Genomic DNA, 21249 nt, shown 5'->3' with positions numbered 1-21249 from the left:
CTGGTCCAGGTCATAGTTCCCGTTGAGGAACCCGGAGGCAGACCAGTCTGGCATCAGTCACAGAGACCCTCCCCTTCCCTTGCCCCTGTGGCCCCTGCCCTCTGGGACCCACTCCCTTACCACGCTGACTGTGCTTCCTCCCCTCAGAGCTCTCTCCCTGCCGTGGTGGTAGAGACCTTCTCAGCGACCGTGAATGGCACCGTGGAGGGCAGCGGTGGGGCAGGACGCTTGGATCTGCCCCCGGGGTTCATGTTCAAGGTACGCCCGGGCCAGCTTGACTCCACAGCCTCTGCTGCCATCTGAGCCGACGGTGCCCTGGCGGTGTGGTCACCCCCTTTTACAGATGAAGACCCTGAGCTGGGAGGCTATGTGGGTTTGCCCAGAGTTCCCCTGCCCCCACTCCCGCTGCTACCCAGTGGGCGGGGTGGCGTCTTGAGCTTTTAGGATCTCCTGTCAGCACGCTGAAGCCCCCACAAGGCCTGGTGCACTGTGCTAGGTTGCAGGGGGGGACCAAAGGGGTCTGCGGGAAGGGGTGTTGAGCTCTTCCCCAACCTCTGCAGGTACAGGCCCAGCACGACTACGTGGCCACCGACACGGATGAGCTGCAGCTCAAGGCTGGTGATGTGGTACTGGTGATCCCCTTCCAGAACCCTGAGGAGCAGGTGAGGGCCCTGGCTGGCTGAGGCGGGAGTGGCCAGCAGGGGGCAGCAGAGACCTGCCAGCTACAGACCTGCAGGCACAGCGCCAGCTGCTCTTCCTTCCTCCTGTTAGCTCCTTCTCTCTGTCTCTGTGCCCTTCTCCCCTGACTCGTTTTCCCCTCCCTTCACCTCCCCCACTCTCTCCCTTCCCTTTGGCCCCTTTCCTGGGCCATCACATCCCCTACCCCGGTCTCCTTTCTCTGTTTCCTCGGTCAGCTCTCCTTCTTCCTGGGCTCTGCCTTTCTCTCAGTTTTTTGCATCCAAGTGGCTTTCTTTCTCCCCTCCTCCTTCCCCTGCCCCTGTCCTCCACGGCCTCCTCTCTCCTGGGACAGGATCCCTGGCCACCCCTCTGTGAGCCCTCCTGCCCGGCAGTGAGCTGGCGAGGTGCCCACTCTGCAGCATCACATTGGGCCGCCTCCTCCAGGCTGGCCTTGCCCTCTGCCCACAGGCACAGTGTGTGGGTTCCAGCAGGCCCCCTTGAACACCCTCAACTGTGTCCCCAGCTGTTTCCCAGGCCAGATAACTCCCAGACCCTCCCCCTGCTGTGGCTTCTCCTGGTTAGTTAATGTCACAGTGAGCTCCAGCCGAGACTAGGGCTGGTGCAGAGCGGGGACTGCCCTCTAAATTCTGACAGGCTGCTGGTTCGGGCTGGGAGGTTTGAGTGCTGAGGGTTTCCTGGGCCCAGTACTAAATCTAACAGCTTCCTTCAACCCTTGGGTCTCCACTGGTCTTCTGGGGGCCAGCCCTGGGCTAGGCGGGATTTTAAGTGGAGTCCTGGCCCCCAACCCACAGTGGGGGTCATGTGGGTGGGTGGACGAGGCTCAAAAAGGACATACATAGGCTCTGTGACAGGCAGGTAATGACGTAACAAAGGCCTAGGGAGGTCCCAGGCAGAGCAAGGTCAGTGATGGCATCTGCCACGGCCAGAGGTGTATGGCCCCTGCGGACCTAGGGATCGGGGTCTGGGGCTGGGAACACTGCCAGAACTTGGGTAGATGGTCCCTGTGAGGGGTCAATATGAAAGCAAAGGCCAGGTTTGAGTCTGAGGGCTTGATGGGGTGGCCTTGGGTCACTTGAGGTGCGTTTAACTGGTCAGTGCTCACCAGAAACTTCTGGTATTGTTTGTAGAAGTCTGGAAGGACAGCCAATGTGCTCTGTGAGCACCAGACAGTGAGAAACTCCTTGGCCTGGGATTGAGAGATTTTAGACACATTCAGACCAGCACAGCAGTTAGGTTGCCTTTGTAGAGAGAGGAGAACTCACCCAATGACAGTTAAATCCACATGCTGAAGGGCGGATGTCTCCTGGCTTGGGCAGGTTTGGGTCTGGGATAGCAAGGAATGCTGCCTGGAGGAGGCATTCTTTCAGTTTGGGTGTGACAGGCTAGAGGAAACGATCAGGCAGAGGAGGGGACATCCTCCCAGCAGATCTTAAGTGAGCCCCATGTCCTGTAGGGTTTGAGTGCCCTCCGTCCCCATCCCTGCGTGACCTGGGTGCCCTGTTTTGCTCTCAGGATGAAGGCTGGCTCATGGGCGTGAAGGAGAGTGACTGGAACCAGCACCTAGAGCTGGAGAAATGTCGGGGCGTCTTCCCCGAGAACTTCACCGAGCGGGTTCAGTGAGGGCAGCAGCTGCTGCAGCTGTCTGGGCATGTGGAGAACACCTTTTCCCGAAAAATGTGTGTGTCTTTCTTTCTTTCTTTCTTTCTTTTCTTTCTTTCTTTCTTTCTTTCTTTCTTTCTTTCTTTCTTTCTCTTTCTTTCTTTCTTTCTTTCTTTCTTTCTTTCTCTCTCTCTTTTTTTTTTTCCTGATTTTGTTTTTGAACTTTTGAAAAGCGAAGGGAAATCGAGAGAGAGACCTAAGCCAAGAGGTGTTCTCCCAGGGATTAGGTTGTGTTCCAAAGAGTCTGGTTTCGGCGATTCCAGTGGCATCACCAGTGTTCTTGAAGCTGCCGTGTCCCCTAGTTGAGTACCTGGCCGCCCCCACCTCCCACCGCGCCCGCATGTGTGCCTGGCCACAGGGCCGGGGCCTGGGGGCCGCTGAACCGCCTCGCTTGCCTGAAGCTTCGGGCCAAGCAGTCTGGGCAAGTGTCCTCTTTCTCCTGGCAGCTGCTGTGGGTGGGGTCGGGTCTCTCCAGAGACCTGGGGGCCCAGACATCAGGCTGGCCTGGCCCTGCCCCGCAGACCGTCTGTGTGCTGTTTGAAAATAAACCTTAGTGTTCAAAACGAAATGAAACAAACTGAACAAAAACCCTCAGAAAATGTGTGTTTGTTGTATTTGTTCTCCCTCCGTTTCTGTCTGCAGTGCAGTGGAACCGTGATTATCGGTGGCTTTTTCTACTGGGACAGTCCACCCCCCCTTAACCTGCTGCCAGGGCAGGTGCTGCTGGGCCGGAGGCTGCATTCTGGCTGTGCCCCCAGCAGCTATGGTGTGCCCGACAACACTTCCTTTAGAGCTCTTCTGGGTCTGGACCCTGCGGAGCCCTTCAGCCCCTGCCCCCTAGCGTTTTTAGTGGTGGTTGGTTGGGATACAGGAGATCAGGGGCTTGAAGACTCAGTTGCCTGCCGCCTTATTTATTAATTTAATACATGTGAGAACTTGGAGGTCAGGTGCCAGAGACTCCATTTCCCAGATGAGGAAACTGAGGCCCAGGGAGGTTCAGTTGCTTGCTGATCAGCAGCGGGACTAGGTTCTGAACCCGAACATTTGGCCCCGGGTGCATGGGAAGGTCTGAGCCTGGTGGCAGTAAAGACAAGTCAGCCCACCCAACTGCTCCTTCGTGCCACCTGCTTCCCTTTCCAATAGGAAGGTCCCCATTGCATGCAGCCCCGTTCTTCAGCTCCTCAGTAGACTTGGGCTGCTGAGAAGCCTGTGACACATGCCTGTGGTGGCCTGGGTCCCTCCCAGCAGCCACCGGAGCTGTGCTCATGGGCCTAGGGACCAGCTGGACCTCCAGGTGCAAGGGACTTGTCTCTGCAGAAATCTGTATGGTGGTAAAAAGCCAGTGAAGGAGACGAACGTCAGAGTCTTAGATTTATTTTTGGGTAACACCCTTGAGCTGTGCTTCAGGTGGTGGCATCATCGCTGCTGTGGCCCTGCCCTGTCTGTGGTTCGCAGTGTGGGCCCTGCCAACCATAGTTTCTATGAGCACAGGGAGGCACAGAGCTCATTTCCTGTCAGTTACCCCCGCTTCAAAAGCTTTACCTTTTCATTTGTTCGTCCCTTCCACATTGACAGCAATTGCTAGTGGAGCCGGGCCTGAAGCCCAGACTTGGTCAGCTCCACTGTGCTTGAGAACCTGGGGTGTGGTCCCTGGGGCCTGGGGGTGTGCCACGAGAATCTTCATTTTTATTTCATGATGAAACACAGAAACATTATGCAGGAGAAAGCGTTTGTCTTAGGTTTATCCCAACATGAGATTCATGGATGTCTCAAATGGTAGCTTTAAGCAACACCCCCTGACCCTCAAGGGGGTCCTGCCCCCTGCACCTGGGCTAAATTTGTCAGGAAAAGCCCTCCTCTGTATCACAGGGGTGGGGTCTGCAGGGAGCTCCCTGCGGGCAGTGGGAGGAAACTGAACCTGCAGAGAGAGCTCCCAGAGGCCGGGAGCCTGGGTGCAGTGCGCCTGTCCAAGTGGGTGGGCAGTTGGCCTGAAGACTGAGTGGGGCTAAGTGGGAGCTGGGACGCTACCAGGTTTATGTCCACCTGAGAGAAATTGGAAATTCAGAGCCGAGCAGCGCACACCTTGTCGGTGCTAATGGTCCCTCCCTTTCTATGCCCAAGGCCACAGACTGTGCACACACAGTCACCAGGCTGTCTCAGAAGGCCCTGGCCCATCTCAGGGAAACCCTTCTGTATTCCTCTCCCTTCTGCCAGCTCCCAAGCCCTTCCCAGTGACCCAGATACTGGCCAGCTCTGGCTGGTCTCTTGCTTCTCATTCTTGGTTGGGTTTGGTAACCACACTGGCATTGCTTTTCTTGGTCCACTCCCCCTGACACCCTTGGTTCTGCCTCTGGGAATTTAAGTATTCGCTCTCCTAGTGTCACTCAGTCCCAAACACCAGGTCTGAACTGGGACACTGTGACAGAACATTGGGTTCATTTGCTCACAAAGCCTCGGCCGGGCGTTCTTAGCATCCAAAGTAGGTGGGTGCCCAGGCTACAGCTCAGCCCTCCACGAAGCTTTGGGGTCCCCTGTTCCCTGGGCGCTGGCTTATCTTTGGACAGATTCCCCAAGAGTTCCGGGTGTGATGTCTGTGCACTGCAGTGTGCAGAAGAGACTTCCGTAGAGAGGCATGAGTCTTCCTTCCCGGGAGCCCCTCAGCAAATCTCCTTTGTCTCATTGGCCTGGGTCCCCAGTGCTGAGCCAGTTTCTGTGGCTGGGGGCAGGCCTCTAATTGGCCTCAAAATTACAGGTGGGAGGTGGGACTGGGCTGAGTGGAGGAGGGTGGACACCTGAATGCAAATTTGGGGCGTGGCTTCCAAGGAGAAGGGGGATGGGTTGTAAGAGCCCAAACCAGTGAATGTGCACTGCATGGTGTCTTCCAGAAAAGGCCACGAGATCAGGGAATGTGAATGGATAGAGGCTACATGTGTGTGTTTGTGAGTGTGAGTGTGTGTGTGTGTGTGTGTGTGTGTGAGAGAGAGAGAGAGAGAGAGACTTGGGAGACCCTTACTTTACTCACTCCATGCAGCCTAACTAGGGCTGACCTCAAAAGGGTCAGGTGTGACCAGGGAACATAACCCATGTGGGGATGTTCTTCCATGATCCAGGAGGAAGTCATCTCACCCCCAGCCCAGAACTTGTCCCACCATGGGAGATGGTGTAGACAGTGTGCAACATTCTTCAGCATATGTGGTTGTATCTATACAGGAGAGAAGTGTACAGATCCAGTCTCCTGAACATTCATTCACTTGCTCATTCATTCATTCATTCACTCAGCCAGTTCCCACACAGTCACTGAGATTACAGAGAAGATTCAGGTGTTATTCCCACCCTGATGCCCTCACAGTTCGCAGCAGTTGGGGAGTGGGGGCGGGGTGGTGGGGGAAGCAGGCAAGAACAGGTAGGACCACAGCAGGGGCTGTCATGGTTGTGAGTTCAAGGCTCTGGAGACAAAAAGCAGCTAGCGCCCTGGAGGCACATGGGAGGAGGAGTCTCCCCTGAGCCTGTCAAGGTGATGGGTGTCCCCAGGAGCTGATGCGAGGGAGGCTCTTCTCAGGCAGGGAGAAGCAAATAGAAGAGGAGGCAAGTCTGGGCAAGAGGAGGGGGGTGGTTGCAGAGGTGTGTGGGGGTTCAGGCTCTCACTGGGGGGCCCGGAGCTCAGGAGAGAGGTCAAGACTGAGGGGCACTGAGGTGGAGACTGGGACCAGGGAAGAGATGAGAGCACTAGGGTATAGGCGGGGGTTGGGGGGGGGGACGTGTGTAGAGGAGGCAGGTAGAGGGCCCCGGCAGGGGTGGGGCTGGGGTGGGGGGCTGATCACCAATGTCAGGAGGGAGGAAGAGGTTTCCAGGCAGGACTGCTGAGGAGCTGAGAAATGCTCTCCTGTAAGAAAAGCTCCTGGGGTGCCTGGGTGACTCAGTCGGTTGGGCTTCTGACTTCAGCTCAGGTCATGATCTCAAAGTTCGTGGGTTTGAGCCCCCTCTGTGCTGACAGCTCGGAGCCTGGAGCCTGCTTTGGATTCTGTGTCTCCCTCTCTCTCTGCCCCTCCCTCGCTCATGCTCTGTCTCTGTCTCAAAAATAAATAAAAACATTTTAAAAAATTTTAAAGAGAAGCTCCTTCTTCAGCAGCCACTTACGGTCTGTGAGGCTGGACAGGGGAAGGCAGTCAAGACAACCTACCTGGCCGGGGCTCCCAGGAGGGGCTGCCGTGGGCCTGGTGGACACGGCAGGCTGCCACCAGTGGCATCCCAGGCCCCGCTCTGGCTGCGGAAGAGCAAATCGCTGAGGAAAGGTGTTTCTCAGCGTAATTAAAAAGGATAATTAACAAGCAAGGAATGCCTTCCTGACAGCCCCTGATTACAGATGAGGACCCCGGCTGAGGCAGGAGATGGGGAGACGATCCTCTCTCCCAGTCAGCCAAGGTCACCGCAAAGAGGGACATCGAGTCTTGCTAAAGGAAAGGCTTTGTTGGAGTCCCAGGGCGGACCATCCCTGGCCCCACAGCCTGTCAACCCCCAGTGTTCATCTCACGTCTCCGAGGTAGCTTGCTCTGTGTGAACTGCAGATGGCCACCAGGAAGGAGGCACAGCTCCCTTCCCAGGGAGATGAGAAGCTGAGGGTAGGCCAGGGCTCATACACAGAACCACCCAGAACTAAGGAAATAGGGATTCTTTCCTCTGGAAGCCTCGTGCAACACTGCCATTCTTACTTTGGCAGTTCTGGAGGGTGGGTAGTTTCTATAGGGTGGAGTCACAAATGGCCTGGAACTTCTCTATGGTCATCCTCATTAGGAGCCAGCGACTCCAAATCTATGGCTTCAGATGAGTGTGCTCACTCAAGCTTTGGGTAGGTGCATCTATTGCCCATCTTCTCTGGATGTGCATGGGCACCTGTGTATGTGCCTCTAAGCCAGGCTTGTCAAACCTGGGGTACCCCCTAGACATCTCCTGCATCCCACATCCCCCTGGGGCAGACACTGCTGGGTACTCAGCCAATACTCAACTGTTTCTCTTCTCTAACCAAACAGATTTGTTTTCAGGTTACTGAAGAACTCCACTAAGGTCACTGGGCCTTCCTTGCAGCTAGAGGTGGGGGCCTTATGATACAGTCCTGGCCAATAAGATAAAGAAGGACATCCCTTCCCAAATAAAAAGCCAAAACTTCCTCAAGACAAAGGTCCTTGCTTCCTTCCCTGCCTAGAATGAAGGCTGGAGGTACAGCAGCCATCTTGTGACCCAGAGGCCACATGCCTGAGGACAAAGAACCACTCGCTGAGGATTTCCAGGTGGAGGGATGGCATCCCAGGGCTGTGCTCATTCCAACCCACCTTCCATCTTCCGACTTTGAGTGTGAAACAAACAAGCCCCTCACATTTGTGGGGGGGTTTTGTTACTTGAAGTGTTCCTGACAGTGCCATGCTCCTGTGTCTGTCACCGGGTCCTCTGACTGGTCTCTTAAAGAGTTTTGAAACCAGTTTCTCTCTGTCCATCTCCCCTTCCTCCTGGTCGAGGCTTGTCACCTCTTCCTGCACTAATGTGACACTGTTCTGGTGGTCTCACTGCCACCTCAGCCTCTCCCTCTGGCCCATCCCAGGAGCACACCATGGCTGCCGGGACAATTTTTCAGAGACTCATTCCTGACCACATGGCTCTGTGTTTTCCCACACAAGTCCAGGTCCCTCACCCAGACCCTTCAGGATCTGGCCCCTGACCATCTCTCCACTCTGTCTTCCACTATTCCCTGCCTTGACATGGCTGAGCCACATGGCCTCTTCCCACCGTCCCACTTTTGGCTGCCATGCTGTGGCCCAGTGCCCTCGGAGACAGGCCTTCTCCTCTCCTTCTGAAACCCACTCCCCTTTAGACCTGGGTGTCCAGCCCCGGAGGTCAGCCATTTCCTCCGGGATCACCCTCATGAGTCTGTCTGTCCCAGCATTTGTCATGCTGCATGTAGTGGGCTGAGCTTAGCTGCTGCTCCCTCCCCCTACCTGCAGGAGCCCTCTGTGGCCCTTGGCTCCAGGTGCTCAGAGTGTGGTGCTCCACCATGCTCTCTGCTTGGACCCTGCCCCATGGCCACCAGAGTATTGCAGAAGCCACAGGGCATCATCTACTAAAAATGAGAACAGGTGAGTGCCAATCCCATCACCCCAATCCAGTGACCTATTTCATTTTTGCCTGTTTTGGAGTGTAGTTTTTATTTAAAAAATTTTTAATCGTTAGTTTTTTTTTTTAAGTTTATTTATTTATTTATTTATTTAGAGAGAGAACAAGCAAGGAAGGGGCCCAGAGAGAGGGGGGCAGAGGATCTGAAGCAGGCTCTGTACTGACAGGCTGACGTGGGACTCAAACTCATGAACCATGGAACCATGAGATCATGACTTGGGCTGAAGTCTGATGTTTAACTGCCTGAGCCACCCAGGTGCCCTGGAGTGGGGTTTTTAAATACTTGAGGGCAGACTGGTGCTTCTCCTGGCTGCCTTTCACCTGGTTCATTTGACCCAATGATAGTCTGATTATCAGCCCTCTGTGGGCTCTGAGTCTGCCACAGCCGACTTCTGGCTCAGCCTGTGTCCTAATGTGGGTGAAGCCCGGCACCCAGGATGGACAAGGAAACCCGTCCTGACTCTGCTCAGAGCCCTCTGTGGGACCTCCAGCAGTTTGGTTAGAGGCCTTGAACCCAGGTTCTCCGTATGTAAGTAAGGAGGTTGATGACAAGATCAGGTGTAACAAAATCGCTGAACTCCACAGAGCCACCCCCTGCAGAGCCCTGAGGCACACCACTACAGACTCACACTTGCTCAGATATTCTCTTTTGAAATGTTGGTTTCCCCACTTTGACACCCGTCCCCCTGCCCCACTGTCCTGTGAGCCGTGAATCTTTCTCTTTTTTGCTCAAAAAGTTTTCCGAGAGACCACAGGCAAGATGAGTGTCGGTAATTTCTTGAGCCATCAATTCATGCAAATGAATATGATCTTCCAAAATAGTATGCTGTGTGTATGTGTCCTTTTTTGAACAAAAGACTGCAGTTGCTCAGCACATTCTAGAATTTCCTCTCTGGGAAGCATCTTCAGGCTAGCGGCAACACTGTTTGGATGCATTCCATGCTGACAGATTATCACCTTCTGACGGGGAATTCGTTTTTTTGTGTCATAGGAAGAAAACAATTTCTATTAGAAAAGTTGCCTAGAGTTTGAAGCTGAAATGGATTGGGCTAGCAAGAAACAAAAAAATTCCTCTAACAGAGTCAAAAGGTCATTTGTTGGGGGGGTGGGGAAGCTTAAGATCGTATTTAGTTCTGAAACATGATTCCTCTACACTCTCCCACATGGCCTGAGTAGCAGAAGCCAAAAGGTGAGTTGTTCTTCATGATAAAGTGATTTTACTTGTGCCTGTGGGAGATGAGGGAGGTGAGGACCCCGCAAGGGGAAGGGTGGAGGGAAAGGAAGAGTCTGGAAGAAGACAGGAGCCTGAGGAAGTGGCAGTGAGCCAGGCCTGAGGAAGGACCAAGGGCAAGAAATATCTTCGGTGGCAAACACCTGGTGTTCGTGAGACAGTGGAGACTTCTTAACATTCAATTTAACTTGCTTCTAATTCTGTGCTGGGTTGAAAACCCCACCTTTTGATCCTACACCTTTAGTGTGTCAATGTTGCTTTGAGGAAACCAAGGAACAGGACCCAGTTGCATGCAGAAGCTGACCCAGGGCAGAGAGGGGAGCTGCCGGGGACGGAGGTCATGCTGGGAGCAGAGTGGGGACAGAGCAGTGCTTGGGAAAAAAGCCACATCCCCCCAGCCCTCTGCCTTGAGGAGGAAGCCCTAGGAGATGGTGGGGCAGGAACTGAAATTTTCAAAATACAAAGGGAAAGGACAGTGAGCTGTTTGACTCAGGAACACAGGGAAGGGTGATTCCAGAGGGAACAAGGGCTCAAGGCACTAAAAAAGCTGATGTGTGGGTTATATCCAGGCCCCTGCAAGCAGGCGTGAGGGTGCTTGAGAACTGGGTTCTGGCACTGGAGGCATATAGGCTTGATGGTGTGACCCCACCTTGGGTCTCTGTTTCCTATCAAATAGTGGTGACAACACTTAGTTCACATAGAGGTAGTGGGAATTAAGAAGCTTTGCAGGGGTGCCTGGGTGGCTCAGTCAGTTGAGCATCTGACTCTTGATTTCGACTCAGGACATGATCTCGCAGTTCATGAGTTCTAGCCCCGCATTGGACTCTGTGCTGGTGGCATGGAGCCTGCTTGGAATTCTTTCTGTCTCTCTGCCCCTCCCCAGCTCATGTTCTCTCTCTCTTTCTCAAAATAAATAAACTTAGAATAAAGAAGCATTACAGAATAATTTTAAAAAGTAAAACCATGCATTTATATATACATGTCTTAAGCAAATAGAAACACAACATATTTTATTTAACTAATGAGGAGCCAGTGACCTGCTACAGGCAGTTTACATGAGAACTGGATTTACAGAGATTTATAGTTTCTCCCGCACAACTGCATTATGTGCATCTCAGTCAGCCTGCATTAACAAACTCTATCTCTACAGAGCTGCAAAACAGCCCAGCCCCAGACACTCAACGCTGTGCGCCCCATAGAGTCAGACAACCCCAAGGCCCACTAGGTCATGCCCAGATTTCCAGTGAAGAGACACACAGTAATTCTTTTGCCTATTTAAAGTGTTTCATATTTTTAAAAAAGTCTTCCTCCTTCTCCCCCAGGGTCATAATAATCTCAGAAAATTATTCTTGATCCTAAAACAATGGGTCTCATCAGGCTTGGCCTGATTATTTACACAGGTGCAGTAAAAATGTTCATTAAGTTACAGGCCTCCTTGACTGGGCTTTCAAATCCAGGGAGCTGTACAACATTGTGCGACGGCAAAGGCCCTGGAATTCCTGTGTGTCTAGAAGTTTCATTCTCAGCCTTGATATCTAGAAGCTTCTATTATTTCCCAGGAAATGGAGCCCAAGGAACCGTTGACATCACATAATTGGATGATTTCCTCTCTGTTCAAAGTTCCCGAGACTGGGGAATGCTCCTGGCCTGCAGGAAACCACCTTATTTCCCACCTGTGAGGCTGGCCCTGCCACGCTCTCCCGGGAGGGCCTTGTGGCATTGATTCTGTACGTAAAATGGCTCATTGTACCTGGATAAATGAGAGTTATCCCCAGGTATGGCATCCCAAATGCACAATCCAATTATACTTTGGTAAAAAGGAGGACAGTTTCTCATTGAACGTATGACATTAACTACACTTCCATGAAAAGTTGAAAGAATGAAGTAAGAGCTTCTGAATTCTGAGGGGAAGGGGGCTGTCAGTGGGAATCAGAGGAAAATGTTTCTTTTCATGCTCAGCTGTGAGCTGTTTTAACAGCTAAACACAGTGTCCGTTTTCCATGGGAGGTGCTTCTACTCAGTAAGCAGGTCATGAGACCTGTACAAAATGTCTAGTGAGCACCACTGGCACTGACCAACAATGGCAGGGGCCTAAATGTCCACCAACAGGAAATGGATAAAGTATAGTCATGCGAGGGGGAAATGAATGAGCAGGAGTGTATATATCAACATGGACACATCTCAAAAATCAGTGTTCATCACCTTTTCCCCAAAAGAGAAAGCTACAGATGGAGAGGTACAATCTGCTCCCGATTTTATGAAGATTAAAAGCTTGAAAACTGCACTATATATCACTGATGGATATCTATACATAACAAAGTGTTTAAAAATACATGGGGAGAATATATATTCAATTCAGATGAATAGCAGCTTCTGAGGAGGGAGGTACATGGGAGAAAAGGCACCCAGGGACTTTGGCCATTTCTAGGGGAAAAAATGTTTCTTTTCAATTTACAAAAGCAAAGTCTATTAAATTGTAGGCTAAGAAGGAAGAGAAAGGGCTTCCTGACAGATCTGTAAATGAAGATAACTAAAGCAACATCAACAATGCTCCAAAAAATAATCACAGTAAAATAGCCTCATTCAATAAAAAATAATTCTTGTTTGCTGTTGGCTTTCAGAAAGCTTCTTTTTTTTCAAATGTTTATTTTTTACTTTTGAGAGAGAGAGAGTGGGAGGGGCCGAGAGAGGGTGGGGATAGAGGACCCAAAGCTGGGGCTCTGAGCCGACAGCAGAGAGCCCAGTGTGGGGGCTCGAACTCACCAACTGTGAGATCACGACTTGAGGCAAGATCATGACCTGAGCTGAAGTTGGACGCTTAACCAGCTGAGCCACCCAGGCACCCTGCTGAAAGCTTCTGCTCTGAACCAAGTCCTAGAACTCCTGATCCATCTGTTCGTGTGGGCTGAAGTTTGTGCAGGCAAGGTCAGCTGAGCAGCCTGTCCCAGAGGTGACTCATCAGGTGTCGGCAGTCGGAGCCACTGGTACAGTCCCTTCATGACGACCTCAGGCTGCCTTCTGTGCTGGACACAGCCTGCGGAGGATAGCAGAGCTCCCAGACAAACAGCAGAGAAACTAAGAGCGACTGGTGGAAAAACTGTGGTTAATTTTGTACAGTAGCCAGTAACACAAAGACAGAAGAGAGTAAAATACTATATTGGAAGTAACTATTTCACAAGAGTTCTGATGAGTGTTTCCCTGAGAATAAAAGACATGATGGACAGCAAGGGCACTGGCAAGGCTTCAGGGCCTTCCTGTAAAGCAGGCGACATCTGGAATATTCATGCTGATGACATTTACGGAGACAAACTTAACCTAGGGAAGGCTGAGGGTCTCTTCTGATGTGATAACCCTTCCAATGCAGCTCTGATACGGGAATATGGAACCCATTAAACAAACATAATTACTTAGCATCTCTTGTCTTCATCTCATAAGATTAAGGAACAAATCTTTGTGAGTTTCCAGGGGATTTCTGGGATGTTTCAAAGAACGTTTTCACTGAAGATATCTGAAAGTTTTGTTTTACTGTTTCTGTATTTAGGATTTGGTCTTAAGAAGGAGGAACCAAAAGAGTTGTCAGGGAATATTTGGGTGCTTGATTAAAAGAGTACCATGGGCACCCAGAAAGAATCCTTGCTCATCTGTTTAGTATTAATAGAAAACTGTGGGGTGCCAGGGTCGTTCAATATTTACAAATCAATCAATGTGATACATTACATTAATAAAATAAAGGATAAGAACCATATGATTCTCTCAGTAGATGCAGAAAAATCATTTGACCAAGTACAACATCCATTCATGATAAAAGCCCTCAACAGGGTAGGTCAAGAGGGAACATACCTCCACATAATGAAACCCATATATGACAAACACACTGAAAACAGCATTCTCAACGGGGAAAAACTGAGAGCTTTTCCCTGAAGGTCAGGAACAAGACGAGGATGTTCATTCTTACCACTTATATTTCACATAGTACTGGAAGGCTTAGCCACAGTATTCAGACAACAAAAAGAAAAAAAAGGCATCCAAATTGGTAAGGTAGAAGTGAAACTTTCACTATTGCAGATTACACGTTACTGTCTGTAGGAAACCTGAAAGAATCCACTGAAAAACTGCCCGAACTGATAAATTCAGTAAAGTTGCAGGATACAAAATCAATGTAGAGAAATCTGTTCTATACAGTAATAATGAAGTAACAGAAAGAGAAATTAAGAAAACAATACCATTTACAAATTCACCAAAATAATAAGATACCTAGGAATAAACCTAATCAAAGAGTAAAAGACTTATACTCTGAAAACGTAAAACACTGATGAAAGAAACTGAAGATGACACAAACAAATGGAAAGACATTCCATTCTCATGGACTAGAAGAACAAAGATTGTTAAAATGTCAACACTACCCAAAGCAATCTACACATTCAACTCAATCCCTATCAAAACACAAACAGCATTTTTCACAGAGCTAGATAAAACAATCCTAAAATTTGTATGCAACCACCAAAGACAAAGCAATATACATATATATTTTTAGGAAGACTCCACACTCAGCACAGAATCCAATGAGGGACTTGAAGTCACAACCTGAGATCAACATCTGAGCTGAGATCAAGAGTCCGATCCTTAACTGACTGAGCCACCCAGGTGCCCTGCCAAGGCAAAGCGGTAGGCAAAAAGAAAAAGCAAAGCCAAGCCAGAGGCATCAAAATTCTGGACTTCAAGTTATGTTACAAAGCTGTAGTCATCAAAACAGTATGGTACTGGCACAAGAATAGACACATAGATCCATAAAACAGAATAGAAAACCCAGAAACAAACCCACATTTATATGGCCAATTAATCTTTGACAAAGCAGTAAAGAATATCCAATGGGAAAAAGACAGTCTTTTCAAAAAACGTGTTGGGAAAACTGGACAGCAACATGCAAAAGAATAAAACTGGACCATTTTCTTACACCATCCACAAAAGTAAACTCAAAATGGATGAAAGACCTAAATGTCAGACCTGAAACCGTAAAAGTCCTAGAGGAGGACATAGGCAGTAACCTCTTTAACATCAGCCACAGCAACTTCTTTTCTAGGTATGTTCCTGAGACAAGAGAAATAAAACCAAAAATTAACTATTGGGATTGCATCAAAATAGAAAGCTTCTGCACAGTGAAGGAAACAATCAACAAAACTAAAAGGCAACCTATGGAATGGGAGGAGATATTTACAAATGACATATCTGATAAAGGGTTAGTATTCCGAATATATAAAGAACTTATAAAACTCAACACCCCAAACCCAAATAATCCAGTTAAAAATGGGCAGAAGACATGAGCAGACATTTATCCAAAGAAGGTATGCAGATGGCCAACAGACACATGAGAAGATGCTCAACATCACTCATCATCAGGGAAATGCAAATCAAAACAATGAGATACCACCTCACACCTGTCAGAGTGGCCAAAATCAACAACACAAGAAACGAGTGTTGGCAAGGATGTGGAGAAAAAGGAACCCTTGTGCACTGTTGATGGGAAAGCAAACTGGTGCAGCCGCTCTGGAAGTAAGTATAAAGGCTCCTCAAAAAGTTAAAAATAGAACTACTCTACAATCTAGCAATTGTACTACTGGATATTTACCCAAAGAATACAAGAGCACTAATTCAAAGGGGTACACATGCCCCAAAGTTATAGCAGCATTACTGACAATAGCAAAATTATGGAAACAGCCCAAGTGTCCACTGACTGATGAATGGATAAAGAAGATGTGGTATACATGTATATATGGTATATACATATATATATATATATATATATATATATATACACACACATACAATGGAATATTATTCAGGCATAAAAAAGAATGAAGTCTTGTCATTTGCAACAAAATGGATGGATGGAGCTAGAGAGAATAATACTAAGTGAAATAAGTCAGTCAGGAAAAGACAAATACCATATGATTTCACTTATATGCAGAGTTTAAGAAAACAAATGAACAAAGGGGAAAAAAAGAGAGAGGGAAACCAAGAAACAGACTCTTTTTAATGTTTACTTTTATTTTTGAGAGAGAGAGAGAGTGTGAGTGGGGGTACAGGTAGAGAGAGAGGGAGACACAGAATCTGAAGTAGGCTTTGGCTCTGAGCTGTCAGCACAGAGCTGGATGTGGGGCTTGAACCCACAAGCTGTGAGATCATAAACTGAGATGAAGTCAAGCACTTAACTGACTGAGCCACCCAGGCACCCCAGAAACAGACTCTTAACTACAGTGAACAAACTGATGGTTATCAGAGGGGAGGTGAGTGGGGGGGGGGATGGGTGAAATAGGTGATGGGGATTTAGGAGTGCACTTGCTGTGATGAGCACAGAGTGATGTATGGTAGTGTTGAATCACTATATTATACACCTGCAGCTAATATTACACTGTATGTCAACTAACTGAAATTTAAATAAAAACAGAAAGAAAGAAAGAAAGAAAGAAAGAAAGAAAGAAAGAAAGAAAGGAATGTATTGTAAAGTGAACATACAACTAGGTGATGTCATTTTGAAGACCTACATCTATTTCACAAGTGAGGTTTTGTATGTATTTCGTTTTTTAATAACCAGGGACATAATAAAGTCAACATAAAGCACATCTGTTTTTATGGTAGCACTCAAGCTATCTGCTATTTGGGCAGATTACACACAGGTAAAAAATCACCTTCTGCATTGTAGACAAAGGCACTTACCAATAAACCAAGGCAGCAAACCCATCAACAGTGGCTGAGTTTTGCCAAATTTTTAAACGTACTTCATTGTTTTATTTCAGACTCATGTGCTATAAACAAAGGCAAACACAATGTACTTTTTCACTTTTGTCCTTCACTGCTCTCTTCCACATTCCTGAATGAAATCGCTCTCTATGGCCTCACAAAACAAAAGCTCATACACAATTGTACTTCTTTGTTGGTATTGCTTGTGTATAGCATCAACCATCCACACTAATGATGACTTTTATCCAAAGTAACCAACTTCAGTTTTACGGAAAAAAACCTGGAGGTGGGGGAAAATTGAGAACTACCTCTGGCCAGTCTGTGAGCAGATGTGCAGCGTGCGCGAACACACATGCACATATTTCTGCAGCCGCGTGCATAAATATTTAAATAAAAAATATTAAAAAAAAATTTTTAATTTTTTAACGTCTATTCTTTTTGAGAGACAGAGAGACAGAGTTTGAGCCGGGGAGGGGCAGAGAAAGAGGGAGACAGAGAATTCGAAGGAGGCTTCAGGCTCTGAGCTGTCAGCTCAGAGCCTGATGTGGGGCTTGAACTCACGAATTGCGAGATCATGACCTTAGCCAAAGTCAGATGCTTAACTGACTGAGCCACTCAGGTGCCCCCATATTACTTCTTAAAGTGGGAAACATGAATACATTTATCAATGTAACTAAATATATAGTCTTTGTGTAGCATATGAAAATAAGAAGCAAAATAATATAAACAAAATTATGCTTAATAATTATGTTTTAGCATCGTATCTTAGAAATTACCTAGGTAGCTAATGATCATCCATTAATTAGCTCCATTCAATATCAGTTTAGGGTTTTAAGTTATCTGAAGATATTGGAAATTTACTTAATCAGATATACCAGAAAATATATGATAAATTTGTGTAAAGAATGATTCCATTTAGAGGATCATCAATTTACGGTTTTCATCATTGTATAGTGTAAAAGAAGGCCAACTTTTTGATCATTCACCAGTAAATATTTAGGAAGTTCAGATGAACTATTCTCTTCATGATAAAGCAATGGAAAGCAAACAGGTACTTGCATTATACTTAACAATAATAAATCGAAGAAAAGACATGCCTTTTCCTTTAAAACCAAAGTTGTTAAGCTAATGTGATTTACTTTATGTGAATATGGATTTACAAAACATTTCTAAGTTAGCAATTTCTTTATGAAGGATATTTTTCAAAGATTAACACTCAAAAGTATTGTTAAGTCAGGAATATTAAGATTTAATAAGTGCTTACTTCTTTCCTATAAATGAATCAGAATAGGGCTCCTTTGACTTAAGAAACATAAGAACCTAATGTATTTTACACTCATACACCACGAGGTTAAGGCCTTTTTCACAGTAGGCTCCTAGACACATGGATGGACAGACTCATCAAGAGATTTTGGCTTTTGTTCCATAGTTTCAGCCACAGGCCAAAAATGAACACAAAATTTGACATATCCTAGATCTCAAAGAGATATTCTTCTCAGGGGGCATGAAATTCTTAATGGACTTGAGCCCCAAACAGACAAACAAAGACTAACAAGCTGGATTTTCTGTTGTTTCTCACCCAAAAGTGGCTAGATCACTATCATCTGTCTACAGCGATCATCAAATGGTCAGACTGAAAACCAAATTTCCAACCACTATTGCCAAGAATGGAGACATTAGCTGTCATGCAAGAACCAGAAGAAAAACACAAACACAAATTCAGTAAAGATTAGAAAAACAGAACCAGAGAAACAGAGGGTGAGCAAAAGCAAAGTTCTGTTGCTGGTTAGGACTCACTCTGGGGGCCTAGAAGGGCTAGGTCTGAGCTCAGCAACCCAGGAAGTGCCCTCTCCGGCAGCTCATTTACCCGGGTCTGGCCAGTGAGTCTACTGGGTATCTCATGGGACCTTGGAAACTACTAAAGAATCATTTTCAAAGAGGTTTAATTTTAATTATGACTCTCATACAAATGTAAATACTTTGAAGAGTGTATTTAACTACTAGTGAACAAGGGGGCCAGTTCAGATGACAATTGGGCTTACTGAGATTGTATTCTCCACTGGATACAATCCATTTGCATTGCTAAGGACAAAAAAAAAATCTTTATCACCACCAGCCTTCTGAAAATTTCTCTCTCTCCAGGCTTGCCAAATAGCCCAACTAAAAACAACCAAAGGCCCACGTCCTCATAAAATCAGATAGTTCCTGGAAGGTCTGCTAGCCAGAATTCTGCTGAAAGGATACCCTGTAATCTTTTTACCCAAGTTCACCTGTCACAGAGGATAGCCCAGGTAAATGGCAACCGCTTGGTCAAGTCCAGTGACTAGCAGTCATCAGGTGGTCAACAATTTTTTCAGGCAGGAAGGAACCATAGCTCCAGGGCATTGTCCAGACCTGGCTCGTGCCCTGACTTCTCTGAGTTGACTTCTGTTTTCCTGGGAAAGAGAAGAACTCCTGAGGGTAGGGTTAAATAGGGGAGAGAAAGAGAACTCCTGAGGGTAGGGTCAAATAGGGAGACACCTGCTAAGGACGTGGGTTTGCTGGCTTCCTGTGGGAACATAGAGTTGTTTCCCTATTCCCCCAGTTTCTCTGGAAAGTTGCACATTCTTCACAAACATTTATTTTGAATGCACTGGAATTTACACAGAAGTGAACAGTATAATAGTTAAAAAATAAATACAACATTTTTCTTATTACAGAAGTGACTTAAAAAGTTTTTAACAACCAAAATGGTACAGACAGTGACAATTAAGTCCCCATACTGACCAATGAGAATGGATGTGGGCTGCAGACGCACTAATTCATTTTGGTCATCTGGTTCCTTCCTGGAAATTTCAGCTTGCTCATCCCAGAAAAATTGGAAAATGCTTTAAAGGAATACAGCCTCAATTAATATTTTGTGCCTATATTTTGAGGTTTTCTATTTATCTGTGTTTCATTACATCTCTACTTTCAAATATGGATTAACACTATCTGCTATTTTGCAATTAAAATGAAATATGGAGAAAATTGGCTATATCTGAAACACGCTTTGTAAGTCTGATAACTGTCTCTAGGCCATGTGGATATACTGTTGACCAATATCTTCTGCTGAATTCTTACGCTATTTCTAATGTTAGTATTACAGACTTCACATGCATAACTTGTTCTCTGTTTACATCCTTATTTATTTCCTCAGGATACATTTCCCCAAATGGAATTTCTGGGTCAAAGGTCATGCATTAAAAAAAAAAAAACCACTCTTTATTTTAGCAGTTATAGATTTACAGAGAAGTTGTAAAGATAGTATAGATTTCCTATCTAACCTGCACCCAGTTTCCCCTTATTAACATCTTGCTTGAGTGTGATGTATTTGTTATGATGCACGAGCCCATTATTATTAACTGATATTCATACTTTATTCACATTTCCTCAATTTTTCCCTAATGTCCCTTTTCTGTTCCAGAATCCCATGTAGGATCCCACATTATATTTGTCATGTCTCCTTAGCCTCCTCTTGGCTGTGACAGGTACTCAGGTTTTCCTTGGTTTTGAGGACCATGACAGTGTTGAAGTGTTCAAGTATTTTGTAGAATGTCCCTCAGTTGGGATATGTCTGATGTTTTCCTCATGATTAGATTGGGGTTATGTGTTTTGGGGTTGAAGACCACAGAGGTAAGGTGCCATTTTCATTATGCTGTATCAGGGGCACATATTATTGATATACCTTCACTGTAGGGATTGACCTTGATCACTTGGCTGAGGTAAGGTGGTGTTTGTTAGGTTTCTCCACTGTAAAGTTGCTCTCTTTTCCCCCTTCTTTTCATGTCCCTGGAAGGAAGTCATTATGCACAATCTACACTTAAGAGATGAGAAATTATGCTCTACTTCCTTGAGGGAGGAGTGTTATACAAATTATTTGGAATGCATGGGTGATTTGCCTGTTCTCCTCATTTATTTAATTACTTATTCATTCAATTGTTCATTTATATCAGAATGGACTCATGGCTATTGATTTTATACTCTGGGTTATTATCCAATGCTACTTTATTTTGTCTGCTCAAATGGTTCCAGTTTTGGTCATTTGGAGCTCTTTCAATTGACTCCTGGGTCCCTTTGACATAACCCCATTATTGTGTGTTCTTTTGTTTTTTCTTTCATTGCTTTCTGGCACTACAAGATGCTCCAGGCTCATCTTGAATTTTTCCCTTCCCAGTCCAAGAAGCAGCCATTTCTCCCAAGATGCCCAGGGCACTCGTTTTTAAGGGTCTTTATTACAAGTTGCTAAATTACCTGGCAGAAAGTTTACACAATTTATAATCTAGCCATCAGTATATGTGTGTCTATTGCTCATCACACTGCAATGATTTAAAAAAAAATACTTAAAAACAGGGGTGTCTAGGTGACTCAGTTGGTTGGGTGGCTGACTTTGGTTCAGGTCATGATCTCACAGCTCATGAGTTCGATCCCCGCATTGGGCTCTGTGCTGACAGCTCAGAGCCTAGACCCTGCTTCAGATTTTGTGTCTCCCTCTCTCTCTCTGCCCCCCACCCCCGCAGCTCACATTCTGTCTTTCTCTCCCTCTTTCAAAAATGAACATTAAAATTTTTAAAAAATATTTAAAAATACTTTTAATCACTTTTAATTTGATTCCTTTGGTAATTAGTGACTTTCTTTAATTTTTGTAAGTTTACTAGCCATTTGTAATTAGGTAAGTTACCTTTTCATTGTCCTCAACCTATCCTTTTGTTAGAGTGCTCACTTTTATCTTACCATGTTAT

At 46.6% G+C, this 21249-nt stretch overlaps 1 protein-coding gene across 7 annotated transcripts in view; it reads left to right on the top strand.

Annotated features, from left to right (window-relative positions):
* Positions 1–2957, top strand: part of BIN1 (bridging integrator 1) — a 55573-nt gene extending 52616 nt beyond the window's left edge. For all 7 annotated transcript variants that reach the window (XM_049615770.1, XM_049615771.1, XM_049615765.1 and 4 more), the window contains 3 exons: positions 148–258; positions 561–662; positions 2212–2957. In XM_049615770.1, coding sequence (XP_049471727.1) covers positions 148–258; positions 561–662; positions 2212–2319 — 321 coding nt within the window. In that variant the 3' untranslated portion in view covers positions 2320–2957. The remainder of the gene's footprint in view (positions 1–147; positions 259–560; positions 663–2211) is intronic.
* Positions 2958–21249: the final 18292 nt, after the last annotated feature.

Source organism: Panthera uncia (genome assembly GCF_023721935.1).
Source record: "Panthera uncia isolate 11264 chromosome C1 unlocalized genomic scaffold, Puncia_PCG_1.0 HiC_scaffold_3, whole genome shotgun sequence".
Lineage (NCBI taxonomy): Eukaryota > Metazoa > Chordata > Mammalia > Carnivora > Felidae > Panthera > Panthera uncia.
This window is presented reverse-complemented; position numbering and strand designations above follow the sequence as displayed.